Consider the following 19,851-nt stretch of genomic DNA (forward strand, 5'->3'; position numbering starts at 1 on the left):
TTGTGAAGAGCAATAAACTGATCAACAACCATGTCATCAGTATTTCCCTCTTTACCCTGTTCTGCTTTTCCAGAAACTGTATGTTCTATTTAAACCAATCACTTCACATGCAGTAGCCACGAAAATACTGTATAAGGCCAACGAGAGCAGATGTCTTTTTAACTCTGAAAGGTAATATTGCTGAGCATTTCCAAAATTCACCTAGTGTACAAAACCCTAGACTTCATAGACAAAGAGTAACAACACACTTTTAAAGAAAGCAAACTCAGGGAAGGATTCTGTCTCTTTTTGTGTTAAAAAACATTTACTGAATTTAATTCTTTAGTAAAGCAAGCATCACACAATGCTTCAAAATTTTAAAATTCAGGGATAAAAGTTTACATCCAAAGAGATGAATGGAAAATTGTGCTTTCAGACAGTAAAGTTATTTATCATACAGGGGGAACCGATTCATCTCATCATCAGATTCTGGGCGAATTTGTTTATATACTGTACATATATATATATATATGTGTGCAGTTCACATCCAGGTCCTGCAAAAATCTAAAACTATGTGCTTCACTTCATGTAGCAAAGGCACCTGTGTTATTCTCCCTTATGGACAAAAGATGATCTTATGTTCCAGGTTTCCTGATGAAGAATACATTGATTTCTGAATATCTCACTCCCATCTCTACGTTGAGTGGCAACACAAACCACAAGAGAAGGCAGCGCTGTATTCCTGCTTACACTGGAAGAAGTTGCTCTGCAGGCCATTTGAAGCGTTGAACTTGTCACAAGGGAAACCGAGCAGAACTGTGAAGCAGAGGGACAGTAACGAAAGGCTATTCTGGTGTGAGGATAAATTGGAGTCATTCTAGCTCCATAAGCAGATGTTGCTACTGGATTGACATGTGGAGCTTGCTCCTGCTGGGGACAGGTAAAGTTTACCATTGGGACAGGCGCAGAGCTCATAGATAGTCTGGCGAGGAGCTGAAGAGCTGGGTGAGGAGGAGGAGGAAGAGGAGGAGGAAAAGGAACCCACTGGTAAATTTCCCAGGCGGATTGTATCTGCATTTAAAAATATCTACACAGGGCAAAAAAAGGAAAAAAAAAAAGTGTAAGTAAACTTCTTTCAGCATCGTGACATATTTTAAAGATGTGTTCTGAGGCAGAGTCTGAGTTTTTAAGAAATATTTTTAAAAATCATAAATATATTATTAGAAATATTACAAAGGCTATTAGAAATACATAGCAGTAATAATTCTTTTTAAAATAAAAAGCTGACATTTCTTATATTTCTTGTTTTTCAACTCAGTCTAGTTACACACCCATTAATACTCATTACTACAGTATTTGCAAATACTTCACCTGACATGTTTATTCAAATACAAGCAGTGTCATACAACAACATTTTTACAATACTCTTTGATAGGTTCCATTTTCACTTGTACATTTTATGATTAAAATTTATTCATTTATGGCAGTAGCATATTCTTGCTCTGCAAGAATTTGTATTTTAATAAGTGTGAAGCGATATTAAAGCACATTCCCCGGTGTGTTGCTGTAAGCAGCTGGAAATATGTGCTGAACTGTGCTAAATTGTAGGGGCTTAACAATAGCTACATCCAAAGAATAATTAAATAAGAGTACGAAGTCATATGCACAAAATAAAGAGCTTATTTGACCTAAGTTAAGAGGAGAAAAAAATTCAGGTTAAATTCTTATTAACAAGGTCATCAAGCTATTCCCATTTGTTTCTGAACATTGAATATGATTAAAAATATTTTTTTAACCTCCTTCCTTTGAAAATAATGTAAGTCAGTAGGAAACTGTAAATACCAGTCAGGTTCTTGAATCTGCATTGAGTTCTGCAATATTTACATATATGTTACATTTTCAGGGTGTTGAATAAACAATATCATGAAACTAAGAAGCTAAAGCAGGAAAAACTGATGTCTTCCACTGCCACAGATGGGTTTCCAGCTGCTTAGAGTTTATTTTTTATTTATGGAAGGAGTAAATGAGAGCCAAAGTAAAATCAGTCATTACCTCAGGTGTAGACTATGAACTTCAAGAAAACAGGTAACAAATCAAAATGGCTTTCAGCCCTGCAGATAACAGTATGAAACTTAGGAAAAAGTGAGTTCCTTAAATACTTACTAGTGTGTTTTTTAAGGTACTGAAAATCAACAAAGCCAACTTGACAGCATTATATCGCAACATTGGCAGAACATGTAAAGAATCTGAGGAGATACAGCATTTATTGCATTTTTCTACAGGTGACAAGTATTATTTTATTATAAAATCAATGGTATATGGCAGAAAAGCAGTGCAGAAGCACTAAAAAGCCCCTACTGGACAGCAGTGAGGAGAACAGGCTGGGAAAAATTTGAGAAGACTGGATGAAGTCCCATACAAAGACTGATACACAGTACCGTTACCATCCACAGAAGCAGCATTGTAAATGACTGGGACTACTGAAGGAACTACAAGTTGAAAGTCGCCCTGAACAACATAACCCACCTCAGTGTGAGCTCTTCAGCTTTGAGAGTAAGATACTGTCCTCATTGGTAATTTACATCAAAAACGACAGAAAGGGAGAATCTCAGATGCACAACATCCTGGCCTTATGGAGGAATTTACTACAAAACTAAAATGCAACAACTTATTATTTTTGTTCTTTAATTTATATGACAAAGTAATGATGTATTTACACACACATAGACACATTGCTGCTTTAAAAGTCCAGTATCAGAGACTTGAAATAATCAGAAGTCAAAACCCCTGCAGAAATAATTTAGATGGAAGAAATTAAGATGGTGTTGGGAGCAATTTAATAATGTTCTGTTAGAATTACTATTGAAAAAGAAGATTACATGTAAAAATATTCAGCTGAGCTAGGAGTAAAAGCGAAAGTAACTATAGCAAGCAAAACAAGAAAACAAAGTAACAGATAGGAAAAATAAAAATCTGATAGCAAACTAGAAGCTAGGAATCAGTAAAATGTAGTAAGGAAACAAAGGACGTTATCATGAGAAGAGAGATGAGTAATAACAAGCACTCTTTCTTGTATCAGGAATAAAGAAATGTTAAGAAATCCATCATTAATGTAGTAATAGTGGAGTATTGCATAAAAATCCAGTAGCATTCAACAGTGTAAGCTCTATGTGAGTAAAAGTGTATCTTTCATACTGAATAGTGCTCAGCATAGTTCTGTACTTAGAGAAAGATCAAGTATTGATGCCAGAACATGACTGTGATAAAATACTTTCCCTTTCAACAGTAACTCAACAAGATATTAAACAGGAACCAGTAATGTTATATATTGTTAACCAGTAGCTCTTGATAAATGTTAAGAAATAGATCTCAAAAAAAATGTGGGTACCCTTTTGAACTTTTAGTACTGATTTTCAGTAAGCCCTGATACACCTGGAATACCAAAGAAGATAACAAAAAGACCACTTATATGCTTTTGTTTTACAAAAATTGAAGCAGGAGATATTAAAATATACTTCAATGTAGAAGACATAGATATAAGAAAATCCAACAACAATACAAGATTAGCTCTTTGTACTTTTGACAGAGAATGTGAGTGGCCATTTTAACAGTTTTGCTGCAGTGGTGACAAGGAAGGATCACGAGAAATTAGTAAATCAAAATCAAATGGGTTCTAAAAGATGTCTTGATTCAAAAAAGAATGGGTTTTAGTCATTTCAAAAAAGAACTAGCTCAGAAAAAATCAGAGGGCTTATGCATCAGAGATCAGACTAGATTGAAACTTCTTCAACTTTATATTTTTTTTCTGAGGAGCTCAATGTTTTTACGTGTTTGCTTACATCAGGACATCTATGCTTCTGCAATCCTCATTGAAGGTTTTCTGTACTGTACTGCTCTAAGACTTTACTCCAGTGGACCTTACTCTGGTGTGCATTACAATTCAATGTAGCTCAGTTATTTTGCTCATTAAATTAAATGCTCTTTTTAAGCATAGCTGTGTGTGCTTTTCCAGTGCTGCTTTCCAATTTCACACTGCCTTGTAGATTGATCCAGATTTTTCTGGGACTGTAATCTTGAGCTGTAGCTATCAGATCCTGCCCCAGCAGCATCCCAGTACATCTAGTGAGCAGTGTGGATAATGGGGCATGGTATCTGAGAAAAACTGAAGTGCCTTCTTATGCTGGTGTATCTGCTGTAGTGAGTCTAACAAGCTCCATGCCTTTGCAGAAATATGGGAAGGCTGTGCAATTTAAACAGAATCCTATAGCTAATCCCTGGAGAAGCCCAAAATGAAGAGGATTAATACAATGGCTTAAAGCCATCATTAAAATATACCCTGTACATATGCTGCCAAGTAGAAGACTAAAATTATAGATGCAACATTGCTATCCATTAGTTAAGCAGGAATACAAATATACCATCATAATAGCCCAACACAAAAGGAATTTCAGGGGAACACAGTCCACGTTTGAGTATATATCCACTCTGCTCCTATCTTCTGCTAAAAACTGAAATTTATGGCTGAAAAGTCCTCTGACATCAGTAAAATCTGAACTACTTACCATTTTATGCCTGCTGTTAGGAAGTGTTTAAAGAGAAGGGAAGAAGTGGCAAGACAAAAAACTGCAGAGTATTATGTTCTCAGGGAACACTGTTGGTAGATAGCAGTAGTTAATGTAAGTGCCTGTATACAGTCTTTCTCTAATCTTTTGTGCTGACAAAGGTACTAGATATGCCATTTAATACTTCATTTGCATTGTTATGGTTGGGCTTGATGATCCTGAGGGTCTCTTCCAACAGAAATGATTCTATGATTCTAAGGCCATGCAAGCCAGTCACACTCTTTCTCAGAGTTTCACATCTCAGCAGATAAATAAGCAAGGATAAAACCGAAAGTTTTATCAATTCTTGAAATGTTGTAGGAGACCGACCAAGAGATTACAAAATAGAAAAGGCAGCAGCTACTCAGAGAAATGCCATTTCAGATCAGAGATCAGAGCACTAAGCAGCATCATGGCTTCTAAACACTTAAAGTTTAGAAATCCTAGATCACCCCTGCATCTTGAGCATCTTATTGCCAAGAAAAATAGATTAGCCCTGTAATATATTTAAAAGTAGACCTGATTTCTGACTAATTAAAGTAACAAACTGGATTCACCTGTAGGGCATGTGATAGGAATGCAAAAATTGCACTCTTTTTACATACATTTTTTGCTAATGGAGATCTTGAAGTCATCTGTTCCTCAGACTGTGTTGTTAATCTGAACAGGAAGACGGAAAGGGAGAGGAAGACAAGCCAGAAAGTATGGATTATCTACAAACCAAATAACTAAACTGAAGGAGAGAACTTTCAGAGAACAAGACATGAAGTAAAAAAAAAAAAAAATCAAATATTCCTACAAGTCATCAAGTCATTTCATACAGACATATGAACCTTCCATGTATAAAAGGTCTCCACTGGGCCCTTGACTAAATCGTCTCAAGAGAGGAGACAACAGGCTAAATTGATAAAGCCAAATGAAAAAGTTAGGATTCATAAACATTGAAGAATTTTCTGTATTCATGGACAGTTTGATTACACAGGTTACTCTACAGAGCTGCAATGGCATATTTCATGGCTAGTGTAGAGAGAAATGTGTAATAAAAGAAAAGCTGAAAGGTTGGTGGTCATCAACCAGTATGACGACAGTGTAGTGATATGTCACCAAGAACACCTTTTGAATTTGCATAGGCTCTTCAGAATTAATATGAATTATAACGGTGTAAGATTTTGTCAAGTCTTTTTGCTCTTCTACATATACTATCAGAAGCAAAAATACAAAGAGGATTATATAGATTTTGTCACTAGACTTCACTATATAATTTTCATATGTTTTAGCACTCAAGGTGAAGATGAACTATAGGATAAATTGCAGTACTTCAGTTCCCATAGGCCATTTGTTCTAACATTTATCTGTGGTTTTGACATTTATTTTAAAACCATTCACCTAAACTAGCTTTCATTAAATCTGAAAGATAATTCTGAGAAAAAGAAATCATAGTGGAACATTAAAATATTAACTTGATAGCCTATGTACTGTAAAATCTAAACATATGCTGGCACAATATCTGGAACTATATCCGTCATAATGATAAATAGTATTGAGGAACAGTTAAACAGTGAAATGAATGTGGTTACTGTGATGAAACTGAATATAGTAGCTATTCAGAGAATACCAAAAGATCTTGTACAACCTGTGTGTTGAAAATGTATTCCCTGTAATAGTATGCCTAACTTGGTATAAACTGAAGAACTCAGGGTATGGGGTTCAAAGTGGCAATGCTCACACCATTGCAAACAACTGGGGAATAAGCCAGGCCAACCAGAGCAGGAACAAATGTTCCTTAGCTGCCTTCCAAGATAAGAACCAGAAGACCAGTCACCTCAAGTGTACCCATACCAGTGCAAGCAGACTGGGGAACAAACAGGAGGAAGCAGAGCTCCGCACTCAGTCAGAAAGTTGTTATATCATAGGAATAACTGAAACATGGGACAACTCGTGACTGGAGGATCATGACAGATGGCTATAGGCTGTTTCATAAAGACAGGTAGTGAAGAACAGGAGGAGGACTCTATGTTAAAGAGAACCTTGAATGTATAGAAGTTAACTACAGCAGTTCTGGAAGCCCTATCAAATGCCTCTGGGTCAAGATTAGAGGGGTTGTCTCCAAGGGGAATCTCAGAGTAGGCATCTAATACTGCCATCCAAACCAAGATTATAAGGTAAATGAAGTGATACTTGGGTCACTTAAGCAAGCTTCGGTCAACAGAACCTGTCTTTTCTGGGTGACTTCACCTACATAGACATTTGTTGGAAGAACAATACAGCAGCTCATATGTCATCCATGAAGTTCCTGGAATGCACAGAGAATTGCTTCCTCGTCCAAGTGTTATATGTGCCAACTGAGAATGAGGCACTGCTGGACTTGCTACTCAAAACCAAAGGAAACCCGCTTTGCAATATCTCACTTAGTGATAGCCTTGGCTGCAGTGATCACAATATTGAGGAGTTTGGGATCCTGCTGAGCATGCTGAAGGCTAGTACTAAGACAAAAGTTTTAGATTTCAGAAGAGGAAATTTCAGCCCACTCAGAACTCAGTTTGGAGGGATTCCATGAGAAGCTTCCATGGAGGACAAAGGAGCTAGTGAGCTATTTATGTAATAAATGATTGTTACTTCTTTTTCTCTTTCTAATAAAACAGCTTATGGTGTTGGTCTTCCAAATTCACCCATGAGCAAACAGTACAAAGATGTGTATGGTCAGCTAAAACACTTTGTAGTTTGGAAACACTGTATTTTGGTTTTAGACTTCTAGATATATTTTTTTTTTTTTTTCAAATAAGTGAACTTAAACGTTAAAACTGTTTTAAGCTGAAAATGAAAGGTTTTCTTTAAAAATACCATGGCATTATAATAATGTTAAATATCTTTCAAAACATCTTAATAGAATTCTTGAAACCAATAGTTAAAAAAACACAGAAAAAATTCTCTTCAATTCCACTAATCTCTTTCCTCTCAGAGAACAGTGACAAGTCAGTTGGTTAATACCATGAAAAAAAGCTTTGAAAACAAAATGTGGCTAACAATTTTTGGTAAATAAGCAGTGGATCTTTGAGCTCTACAGTCTGCCATTGCTTATTTTTTATTGAACTTCCTTCATATCAAACATTTTAAATTTTTTTGCAAACATTTAATCTCAGACAAACATAAACTGACTGAATTGAACTAATCCTGGAAAAGTTGCTGCCTTTCATCAGCAATCCTCTGTAGTCAGGGCAAGCAGATTGTAGAACAAGGTAATTCCATTTAAGTGTATTTAGATTAATAAAAAAATCCCCCCCCCATTTTATTCTTTTTGTTTCAGAACATAAAAACCATCCACAAAACCCCCACCAAAACCAAACCTTTTAAATGGTGCTGTTGGTTGGGCTTACAAGTGAAAATTGCTCCAGTTTTATTAAGTATAAATAGGATTATATATCTATTAGTTACATATGCATTTTGTTAGTCTCTACAAAATAATCTTGCCTGTATGCTTTATAAACTGTGTTGTGCTCAGATGGGAAATATAAACTTGGCGTTCTGACTGTTACACTGATTTTGAGTAAACTTTTCTGTTAAAGAGTATTGTTAATTTTTAATGCGACAGCTATAAGACTCACCAAGGGATCATCCTCGTTATATCAGAGACAACCAAATATAGTCTACCAACAATGCTATGGAGTGTAATTTGACAAGAAAATACAAGGGCATAAAAATGTAAACAGGAAAAAGTTCATAGACAGGGTGACTGATAAGAATATGTTTATAAAAATGAGAAGCCTCTCTGCATCTTTCTCCTTTTATTTACCGGGTCTTTAATAGTCAATAGGATTCAATGAAAGCTTATACAGAAACTGCTTGCAACAGTACATAGCAGCTGCACAAACCTCATAAGAGCTGGGGCTAGTTAGCAGCCTTGCCCTTTAAAGGATGTTATATTGTCAGAACCATTAAAATTAGTTGTCAGATCAATGAGTGGACAACATCAAATAATCCTTTAAGCTTCTTATCATTATATGGTAGTGTGTTTCAGATTCGATTCTAACATATTTTTGTGCCTAGCAAAATCTAGTATTTACAGAATTCAAAATTGATCTGTACCTTTGCACTGTGTTTAGATGTGAAAGATGCAGTAGTCAACTAGCAGTCATTGTGCTGATTTTCCAGACAATAAATGTTCTTTTTCTTCTTATGTGAACCAGTAGAGTCAGCTAGAGCCTGGAGCTTCACATTTCATTTTCCTTGTAAATGACTGCTGTTTTAAACCATTGGTTATGGTTTATTTATAGAATAATACATAGTTCACAATTAAATGCCAAGCTATAATTGAATCAAAGGATTCTGCTGATGCCTCGACTCACATAGGTGCAGCTCAAGAGCTTTACAAAGGGCAGCAGAATCTGAGTCTAAATTACAGCCCCCAGTATTCAGTCTGGGATCATGCATTATAATGTGTAATAGGGCTAAAAGGATTATTACAATACTGCAGTAAATAAAAAGTTGATGCATCAAACAGCAGAATTCAGAATGCTTGCAGAGGCTTTCAGTTTATGATGTGGGAGGCTAGAGATTTACTGCATGAGAAATAAGGCTAGAGGAAAAGTATTTCATAAACATATTTATGTTCTTAAAATATTCTGAAGTTATTCTTAAATGAAAGAAAAATACATGTTTCATAGATTAATCCACAGTAAATTCATAATGGTTATAACTGGTTGATTCGAGATGCCACATAGCTATTTTCTGGCATAACAGGGTAATAATTATGCTATAGAAGGAAATACTAATTCACATATCTTTGATGATTTCTTGAATAAACTTACATATATTAAAAAGTTAAATTTAGTTAACCAGCGAGAGAATAATACAAAAAACTTGTAGTTTTTTTTTCTAGTACAAAAAATGTCTTATCACAAAAATGGTTCATAGGTCCAATTCAAAGACAACATTTTATATTCATGAAAGAAATCTGACGGATAAAGCATATATTTTTAGGCTAAAATGAAGATTTTTTTTTTTTCATTGATATTATGTTTTATTTTAGAATGTGTCTTCTTAAAAATGAGTAATGATAAACACTTTACACTTTTTTTCCATTCTGTCTGCTATTCTGTAGTGTATCTGTTAGCTGCAACCAAGGACAGTAATCAATATTTTGTTATGCAGACATTTTATCCATTAGAGGTTTACCCTGGTTCCTCACACCAGACTGTAATTAGTCCAGCGATTTCCTAATGTGGCCACAGTAACTTCATACAACTTGTGACGCTGTGGGCACTCATTGTATGCCTTTCAAAATGTTTCTACCTTTTCCTCTGACCCTCTCCCATGTAAGAGATAAAATAGTGGACTGTAAAGGCATTGGTCAGGCCTCATGATGGAATTTGTGGATCTAGGATACAGTTCTTTACAGATCTCACTGGAATTGCAAATATTCAAGAGATAATTAGACACTTCAAACTTTATCAGATGTATGTTTACAGAACAGTTCCTTGGGAAAGAGTGGGGAAAGTTTGGTAGCATGTTCTCTGATAAATATAAATCTAACATCGAAGTGGGAACTTGCAGTTGTGCAGTCTTTCTTACTATGTAGAGGAATATAATGTTTTTAATATGAAGTTCAGCAAAGTCTGTTTTACACTGAATTGAATTCCAATTCTGAATAATAGAAAATATAGTCATTATAACTTTTCTTGTGTTCCCATTCTCAAAGTCCAATTGAGGTCATAGGACACTATTTCAAAAACTACCTTTTCAATAAGTTGTAGTAAATACTTAAGAAACATTAGAAGTCATGGAATAAACTCACAGTGCTGATACAGACAAAAATGCCTGATGAATCCACAGATTAAATATTTGTACATAGCACCACATTGTTGCGTGATACTAACCCAAGACATTATAGCTATAACCACTGTTGTGTATTAATAAGGATCATGGCTGAAAACATTGAGGCAAAACTAGTTCATCCACTCACAGGAGATGACACATTCAGTATAGGGGGAACTGCGATTTACATATCAACAACAAGCTAACGTCACAGACCAGGCTGGCTGGCCAATACTGGAGGTGGGAGATGAGCTGGAGGACACATAGCTCCATCCTCTCACATGCGCAGCTTGGCACACAAAGGGGAAAAGCTGAGACCCTTCAACATGGCCCAAGACCTGTCGAGATTTGTCGATCTTTCACAATCACCCCCTCCCCCCAGACTTTCCTCTACTCTGAGAACTATAAAAAAGCTCACCTAAAACACCACTAATAGGGAAACTACCACTCTGAGGACCTCCAGCCCACCAGCCTTGCCATGGGAACTAGACCAGACATTGGAAGATGCTGCACTCCTGAACTACAAACCCCAGCATCCTCGCCGCGGGACACCAGATGCCATACATCATGGTACAAGTCCTGCCATCCATGCTGCAGAGCTGTAAGAGTGGCTGGATCCCTCAGCCTTTCTTCCTTTCTCTCTGCTCTTTCCTTCTCTTGTTTTTCCTGTATCCCTATTTCTTTCTCTCTCCTTCCGTGATATATTACTCTCTTTCTCTCTCTCTTATACCTTAGTTTTCCTTCCCTCTCTATGACTCTCTTTCTCTCTTTTCCTTTTGAATATATAAGGGTAACATCATCTTAACATCTGCTGTTGGATTCTTGTTAAATTTTGTATTATAGCTACTAATGGTAGATTTCTACATTGCTTGTAGATGGACTTTTTGCTGTTATACTTTTGCCAAGCCACTACTCGCTGTAACTGGTATTCCAACACGTACTTTTAGTAAAACTCATAATTGAATTGGACTCCTGGAGTGATTGTCTGTCATTCACTTCACATAACCGTGTAGAATTAACCCAGAGTTAACTCACACCTGGTCTCATCTGTTGAATCAGGGCCTGTGTTGCGTTCAGAGTTAAATCATCCCTCATTCCATCTGTTGGGACAGGACAACCACTTCTTCAGGGATCATGGGGCACTGAGGAAAATAACAGGGGGTTTTTGTTTGGTTGGTTTTGTCTTTTTTGTTTAGTTGGTTTGGGTTTTGTTTTTTGTTTTGTTTGTTTGTTTTTCACTTTCGAGTGTTAACTTTTTCCCCTCTGAAAACACCATGAAGCAAAAGAACAAAGAAATACATTCTAGGTGAAAGATTCATATTAATAAATGTAGGTCACATACTAGATTGGGCCAGGTAGGGATTTATGGAGTGGAAAAAGGACAGGTTACAGGAAGCTGTAGCCTCTGCAATAAAAATACACACAGGAAGGACAAGGTTGAGGGAGGATGATATTTACTATTAAAATAGGATTAGATTGTCCTCACTGCTATCACAGCAACTTTAGGAAACAGTAACAAAGACTTCATATTCAGGGAGGTGGTAACTAAAATGAGAGATTGTGGGAAGAGCTGGCTTTTGGAGAAACTCAGAAATAAGATGGGGTATGTGGTATATAAATATTTGAGGCTCTGAATTAGGAAAATATTGTGTTTTAATTATGCAAGACAGATGTTTGCATGAATAGAAAAAATGTTATTAATGAGGCCTTTGATGTTATTGGCCAAAAATGTTCCTGTCTGCATTGTAATGCAGAGTATGCATTGCAGATTATGTGTCAGAGATGCGAATGCTGGTTTTCTTTGTTGTTGCTTATTTGGATAGTTTGTAAAGTATCTGGGAACACAGAAAATACAAAATACAAACACAAAGGCCAAAAATTTCTAAAGAGCTCCATTCCCAATTAGATACTTACTGGTTTTCCAAAAGCGCTGTAACCTGGCAAGTCCCACTGGGAACAATTTGAAAATCTATTCATTTCTCCAAAGTGCCTAGCAGAAATCTGAGAGCCTTTGATACCCTTGCACAAGTATTTTTAATGTTATCTCATTTTAAGGACTGAAGATGAAAGGACTCTCATACCAGTAATCTCTCATGCATTTCTCCAATACTTGGATTGCCAACCAAACCAGTGACCCAATTTAAAATTGTTTTCATGAGTTTGCACAGGTTTACACATGAAGAATCTATACCAAAATCTTTTTACATCAAGCTGATCACTGAAACAAGATGATATGAAACAGTACAGTGAACATACCATTGAAGTACTATGTCTCTCTTACAGAGCTAGTAACAGTTCAAGGAAATAAACCACCCAGCAAATTTGTACAACCTCTTCAACATAATTTAATAAAGTATTAATCCAAATTAATTCAAACTTCTCTCTCTTAATTTGTCAGATTCATCCAGAGTAAGTTTTTACCACTGTCACTTAGCTGTCTCTGTCCCACAGATATGTTGAAGGACTGGGTAGCCTTTTCTTTGACTCTTAGATTAAAAATAGGTCTTGCCTATATTCATTTAACTAACAGTTTCTTCAGTAGTGAGTGAAACTTAGTGATTCAAATATTTGCACAAAGCAAATAAGTATTAATAATTGAGCAAGCTAAACTAAAATTACTTTAACATAGATAAATGCAGAATAATTCTTGTGATGTTTACCTTGCTAATGAATAAACTCTCCTCACATTGTTTGTGTTATGCTGGGCAGAGCTGTAGAACATTTTTCTACCAGCTGAACTTACCTCGCCTTCTGTGGATTGTAAGTGCAGTTCTTTCCTACAGGTAGCCTTTAGGTCTCCTGCAGCTGCATTGACTTGCACTCCCCTGGGTGCTTCCATCACCAAAGATCTAGTAGGAGATTCAAGTCTGAAAGACAAACACAACCACTGAGAAAAAAAATCCACTGAATCAAACCACCAAAACCCATCTAGCCCACAAAACACACAATGGATGTAGATAAAAATGTATTTTGAAAGGTAAATGTCCTGGTTTTGTTAAAAACAAGACCAGTTCTCTATAAGTTAATTTTCCTTCCAGCTAAGTTCCTCTAAGTGCCTTCTAAGTAATTGCACTTTTCTGAATTTTTGCCTGCATGTTTTCTCAGACACTGTGCTCGATGCTGTTAATATGACCAACGGAATGCTTAAGAGCCCCATGCTTAGATTTATTACTATAGTAACCAAGGTTAACTGCTAACAGGACACATTTGAAAGGAAGGGCAGACAGAACAGGTGACTAAAACTGACCAACTAAGTATTCCATCCCATAAACATCATACACCCTATATAAGAGGGAGATGATGAGGGTCTCATGCTCTTCGACCATGGCCAGCATCTAGAGAGGACCCTGCCACCCGTGCCTGTGATGCAAGGCCTGAGACCCTGCATCCAGTTTCCAGTTTGCTGTGAGGTTCCACTCAGGACTTCTGGGTGCCTGCCCTGCAGCTGCTGGAGCCACTCTAGCTCTGCCCACCCAGATCCACCGCCACTGGAGGCACATCAGCTTTGGGAGGGAGGGGCAAAGCTGTTACCCAGGATAATCAAGATTGGTTTTGTATATTTTTTATATGTTTTCTATTTATTAGTAGTATTAGTAAAGCCTTTAAAATCCTTCCAGCTTTAAAGTCCCTCTTCCTTACTCCTCCTTATAACCTTTCGTATCAGGAGAGGGTGGGGGAGAGATTAACAGAGGGCATCTGCCACGGTATATTGTCGCCTTGCTTTAGACCTTGACAGATTTAATTAGTAGCATGTACAGGGATAGAGAAGCTGTATGGGGAAAAGAGAACCTGTATGGAGAGAGATAAGAGAAACTGTGACAGTAAAGAAGTAAAAAATTAGTTATATGTGTGATTCTCTCACTCTTCTCCATGGCCCAGAGGGAAAAAAAAAAAAAAAAAAAAAAGCATATGTTCAAATCTATTTCTACTTAAGACAGCATTTAAGCATATACCAATATAAGCTTGCCTGCTTAGGGATGATTTCTGGCATCAGTACCTAATATACTTGGCTGTACTAATACTAAAATATAGCTACATAAGATTCCACGTCTCTTTGAGTGCTTCTATAATGATAGGTTCATAACTAAAGTTTGCTAGTGACCATTGACAAATATTCATCTAAATAAAAACAAAACAAAGCACTTCAAAAGTTTTAAATAATTATTTAAGGTCTTAAATAATTATTTAAAACTGACTAGAATGACTTAACCTTCACTGGCTCATTCATATTTCGGCTAGGTGTAGCAGCATTATGTACGCAGTCATGATCACCAACTGAATAGGAAAGATGATCCGATGAAAACTGTAATGAACTAGGAAACAAAAATTCGGATTCAGGCTGTGTTCAGCTGTAGACTTATTGCACAGTCCTGCTAAGAGCAAGACAAATCTTTTAAGCTATTTGTATCCCAATAATATAATGACAGAACACAGATGAAATATATTAATGATAGAAATGTCTAGTATGAGAAGTTTGAAGAAAACACTGTATTTCCCTCTTCAACAAATCGTGTTTTGAGTGTTAGGTCACATCCATCCAGAAACATAATAAGGTACTAGATGTATAAAGGAAAGAATAGTTTGACAAAGAATTTGCTACAGAAAAGCCAAAAGAAAGATCTATCAAACAATGGAACAAGACAATTTCAGTGTATTTCACCTCTTGATTTTTAAAGCATACAGAATAGTGATGGATTATCATTTTGAAACAAAACCAGCACATTTGCCTGCAAAGTCAGTCACTGAGATGGTGTCTGTGAAACATTTGTACTTGTTACATGTCACTGACACTCAATAGGGAAAGGAAAAAAAAAATAAAGGAAAATAATTATTTGGTAACACAAAATGAAACTATTAATAGCAAGTGTCCAGGTAGACAAAAACGCTACTTCTAGCTACCTATATTAATAAAAGCATACATTGAATACATATAAAGGGAGAAGCAGAAAAATCTATTTTTCTGTTAGTGGTATGCCATTTTCTTTCATTTTTTTGACACTATGTAGAGAGAAGTTAGTAGAAAGTTCTGCAGTTCTTTGGACCAGGGAAGAATCTATATCTCATTAATTATTTATTCATGTATATCAGTGTTTTTCAGGTGGTGGTTTTTGAACTTCTGATGGCTACAATATGAGAGAAAAATTGCTTCCAAAATCTTTTAGAAACTACTTAAATGATAAAGTTTAGAAATTAGGTTTTTGGAAGTATTTTTTTGCCTTAATGAGGTTTTACTTTGAATTTAAAAATAAAATTAATTTTATAAATGTTAAATGATTGGATGCTTTCATTCCATATTTTTCAGCACCATATTTTTGCAAGTTGTAACCTCCTTTCCAGGAATATTACATTTCTCAGTGGCTTCAGCTGCCATTTCATAATCATGAAGACAAAAATATTCTTAGCTACATTTATTGCATTGAATTGGTGGGTTTTAGGGAAGTCACAAATATTTCTGGTTTCATAATATCAAAACCACTCTCAGACCTGACTGAAATTTTTCAGTTGGTAGACATTAAAAAAAAAATATATTTAGGAACATATTTCAGGAAACTATGACTTTGTTTAAAGAACAAACCTTTTTTTCCTCCAAAACATGTGACACTGTATAGCTCAGAGTTGTTTTGCCTGGTTTCATCGCTGTTTTTCATGAACTATATTAACATACATGATTTCCAGCTTGTCTAAAATGGAAACATTTGGGCAATTAATTTCTGAACTTGAGAAGAAGCTGTTAATATTAGCCTTCTATATACTATGGAGGATATATTTACTTTTCAGACAATAGATCTTTTAGCAGTCTCTTGAAATAAAACAATGTGGTAGAAATGTCAATGAATGGCTGATGATCAGCAGAATAATTTTAAAACCACCACCCATCTATTAGTAAAATTCAATGACTAAGTCTATTTTACTGTTACTAATTTACTTTTTTCAGTAATATCCTTCAGATGATCTACGTCTGAAAAGTGACTTTGCTATGCAATCTGCAGCATGCTACTGGAAACGCAAAAGTCTTTGCACATGGAGAGATTATTTCCTCAATATTTTGAGATAAATTATGTTTGATGAGCAGGTCCTTTATAATTTTTTTCTTTGTCACATTTCCGAAAGCTTTAATTTCTACTATAAACTGACTGTAAGGTTCCACATTGTAATACTTATCCCTCTAAGGAAAAGTGCATTATTACAACAGCATATCAAGAATTTGCTTTCCTTTCAGATTTACTGATGGCCTGTCACAGTGGTATTCACATTTATGAGTGAATCCTATTCATATAATTTAATTTTTCTTTCCCAAACAAAACCCAGCTATGATGAAGAAGGTAACTACTGCTATGATTTGACAGAAACTACAGTACTGCAGGAAAGACAAAGAAGCTTTTAAAAAGAGGTTTTTAAATAATATAATCTGCCAATTGGTGATATGTGATGCAGACAGATGATCTATCCAGAGAAGAGAAGGGCTTCTTTCTTTTTAATTATCAATGGCTAATTTGTGAAAAAAGATACATTTTAGAGGATCAAAGCTATATGGCTTTGAGTTGAATTTATCAAAGACTTCTTGCTAAAAAAGGAAACTTTTAAAAATAGCTTGAATATGTTCCTTTGAAGGTATTAAAATATTTCTCATCAAAAATGCAGAAACATTTATTTTTCATTTGGTATTTTCTGTTTACAAGCTGACCTAGATTGTATTAGAGAAAAATATTTTTTAATGTGAACCAAAACATTTCATTTTGGGCTTTAAGAAATATTTTAGATTTTCCTCTTGCATATCTTTCATACACACATGGGATATAATTTATCTATGTTAATTTTGCTCTGTTGGTTAGCAGAAGGTATTTCTTAAAATAGAAGGAAACAGAAAATTCCCCTGTGAAAATGTGAATAATTTATGTTCTTTGTGTCTGTTTAAGCAGTGGATCCAATACATGCTACTTAGTAAAACAACTGATATGAACCTCTACCAATTTGAAAATTTTATTCAAAACAGAGGATAAAAACCCATGCTGCCAACATGAGATCACACATATAAAGCAGGTACTCATTTCCCATTAACTGGCATCTTTACACCTGGAAATCTAGAAATACTTCAGTACTTCCAGGTGTTTATTTTTTATATATGATGGTCTGTGACAACATATATTGTTGTGGCATTTTTTCAGTTAGAATAGGAATCCTGTTGTGAAAAAAAGAAAAAAAAAGTATTGCAAATATAAAACCAATGGAAAATCTACACATTGACTTGGTAAACTTCTTGTAGATTTCTATAGATTAAGATAATTGTGATATCAATCTTGCTACCTGTAGGTAAAGAGTTGTGGCAGACTGAGGTTGCGGATAGGTAGGATACATAAAGAGAAAAAAAGAAGGTAAATGGATGTGCCAAGCCTCTCTATATCCTTCTTCCTGCTTTTTCATTCTAAAAAAGCACTTTCAACTCTGAAACACAGGACCTTCCTCTTCCACAAGTGAAATTATTTTGTTCCAAATTAGAAATAAGAGTTTTTCTTAAAAATATTTTTGAAAATATTGCTTTTCATAAAACCTAAACAATTTAAAATATATATTCTTTCAATTACTTTTATTATGAAAAGAACAGCTGGCTGCCCTAACACTTAAGGAAACTGATTTCAAGAGTCCTTCAGTGAGACCAAGAGTTCTTAAAGGAGTCCACTGAACACTGACACTGCTGGATCAAACCAGGACTTCGATTCAGCCCCTTTCCTCTAAGTCAGGTTGCAAACTCCAGTAGTATACAGAAAAAATAACCAGGGACTTCTATGATCATGATGACAAAACACCTGGAAGTCCTTTTTTTAAGATACTGGAATTATTCAGAGGATACTTGATTAGCTGCATTTGACATCACTCTGAGAATGCTATTATATAAAAACATTAGCTATCTTTTATCAAGAAAAAAAGTCTCATATATTCTTGTGAAGCTCTCTCTGATTTATGTTGGAACACCTAACCTTTAAAGGCACAATTTACCTCTGTATTTTGTCACTTCACAACATGAGTCTTAAGTAAGAGAAAGTTAAATAAATGTTTTACACAATAGGTAATGGCCTAAACCAGTAAATATCAACAAGATTGATTTTTTTTTTCCCCCCAATATCCAATTTTGCAACTCATGGACAATAAACTTAAACAGAGAAGAAACTTTCTTGACTTAAATTAGAATGGTAGAATGGCATTCAGTTTAGCATTTCATGTTTCGTCCATGCTTTGCATGTCACTGACTTTGGCATGTGCCAGGATGCCCTTATTATAACTCCTGGAATTCTCGTTAACCCAGAAATCACCTCACTGGACTCAAATTTGAGTTACAATTGCTTTGTACATGCCACTGGTTTCAGTTCAGTGAATCTGCATTATCATAGTAGCAACTGAAACAACTGAATATTTTAATGTTACTTGACACAGACGATAAATCAGAAAAATAGTTTTCACACACAGGGAAATCAAGGATCTCTTCTGAGAATATATATATAAAAAAATATTAGTTACTAAGGAGGAAAAGTAAGGAATAAAATGTCATTGAAGAGTTTTTCATTTATGTCATTAAAGGACTAGAAAAAGTGAAGAAACATAAGGGAAAGGTTAGCAGTGCTGGAGAGAGAAAATTTTTAAAGCAAGAGCTTGACAAAATAAGCAGGTGATATGAGGAAGGTTAAAGAGAACTTAATGCATGAGTGTTTCTTAGAGTGGGTGAGGGCATAGCCAGAATAGCTAGACATGAAAACAATCAAAATTAGACATAATATTAAGAACATAGGAAACCAAAAACCTAATGAAATCTCTGGTAGTAAAAAGTCATGCATTCTAGAATGTAAAGTCCTCTAAAACTCAGACCTTTGAAAAATCAAGAAAATGAGTAGAAAAGTAAGGTTTAGAATACAAACTTTCATTTCTTAAAGAAATATCACGACATGCTTGAAATTCTAAAATTTCAGGCTGTAAGACAAAGATCTGCAAATGAGACAATTCAAAACAGTCCCTTAAGAAAAGGTATGGGAAAAGGATTCCTCATAGTCCTGACATCTTAGACCTACCCTTATTCCACCCAAAATACTCCCCTTCCTATAATCTTCCTTACTTTTTTCTGACCTGAAATCATTTCTACACATTCCCTGCCACTCCACTAAACATCCTTCCATGAAGTTTATTTTCCATCCAGTTATAGTTCTATTACCTGAGTTGTCTTTCTGCATATATTTTCTTAAAACAGAGATCTATCTTGTCAGAAAGAGAAGGAAGCAACGTGCCCACAGATAATGCTCAAGTGGCTGTCAAGAGTAAGATCTGAACATAAGGTACCTGGGGGAGGCTGAAGAGCTGAACTCGGCTCTTTGAACTACTGGAAACACTTGAGAACTGGCTGACATAAAATATTCTCAGGTTTGAAAACCATAAGCTTCCTGTGATTAGTAAGTGACAGTCCAGACCACCTTTA

The 19,851-nt window shown here is 35.5% G+C and overlaps 1 protein-coding gene across 5 annotated transcripts in view; it reads right to left on the bottom strand.

Moving 5' to 3' along the window:
* Nucleotides 1-720: 720 nt before the first annotated feature.
* Nucleotides 721-19,851, bottom strand: part of SGCZ (sarcoglycan zeta) — a 453,475-nt gene continuing 434,344 nt past the window's right edge. For 4 of the 5 annotated variants that reach the window (XM_065837213.2, XM_071807535.1, XM_071807537.1 and 1 more), the window contains 2 exons: nt 13,135-13,258; nt 721-1,066 (listed from right to left, as the gene is read on the bottom strand). In XM_065837213.2, coding sequence (XP_065693285.2) covers nt 857-1,066; nt 13,135-13,258 — 334 coding nt within the window. In that variant the 3' untranslated portion in view covers nt 721-856. Of the gene's footprint in view, nt 1,067-11,428; nt 11,534-13,134; nt 13,259-19,851 lie in introns of all 5 variants that reach the window. The other variant, XR_011738777.1, reaches the window with a different exon arrangement.

The sequence above is a fragment of the Patagioenas fasciata genome, chromosome 4, assembly GCF_037038585.1.
Source record: "Patagioenas fasciata isolate bPatFas1 chromosome 4, bPatFas1.hap1, whole genome shotgun sequence".
Classification (NCBI taxonomy): Eukaryota; Metazoa; Chordata; class Aves; order Columbiformes; family Columbidae; genus Patagioenas; species Patagioenas fasciata.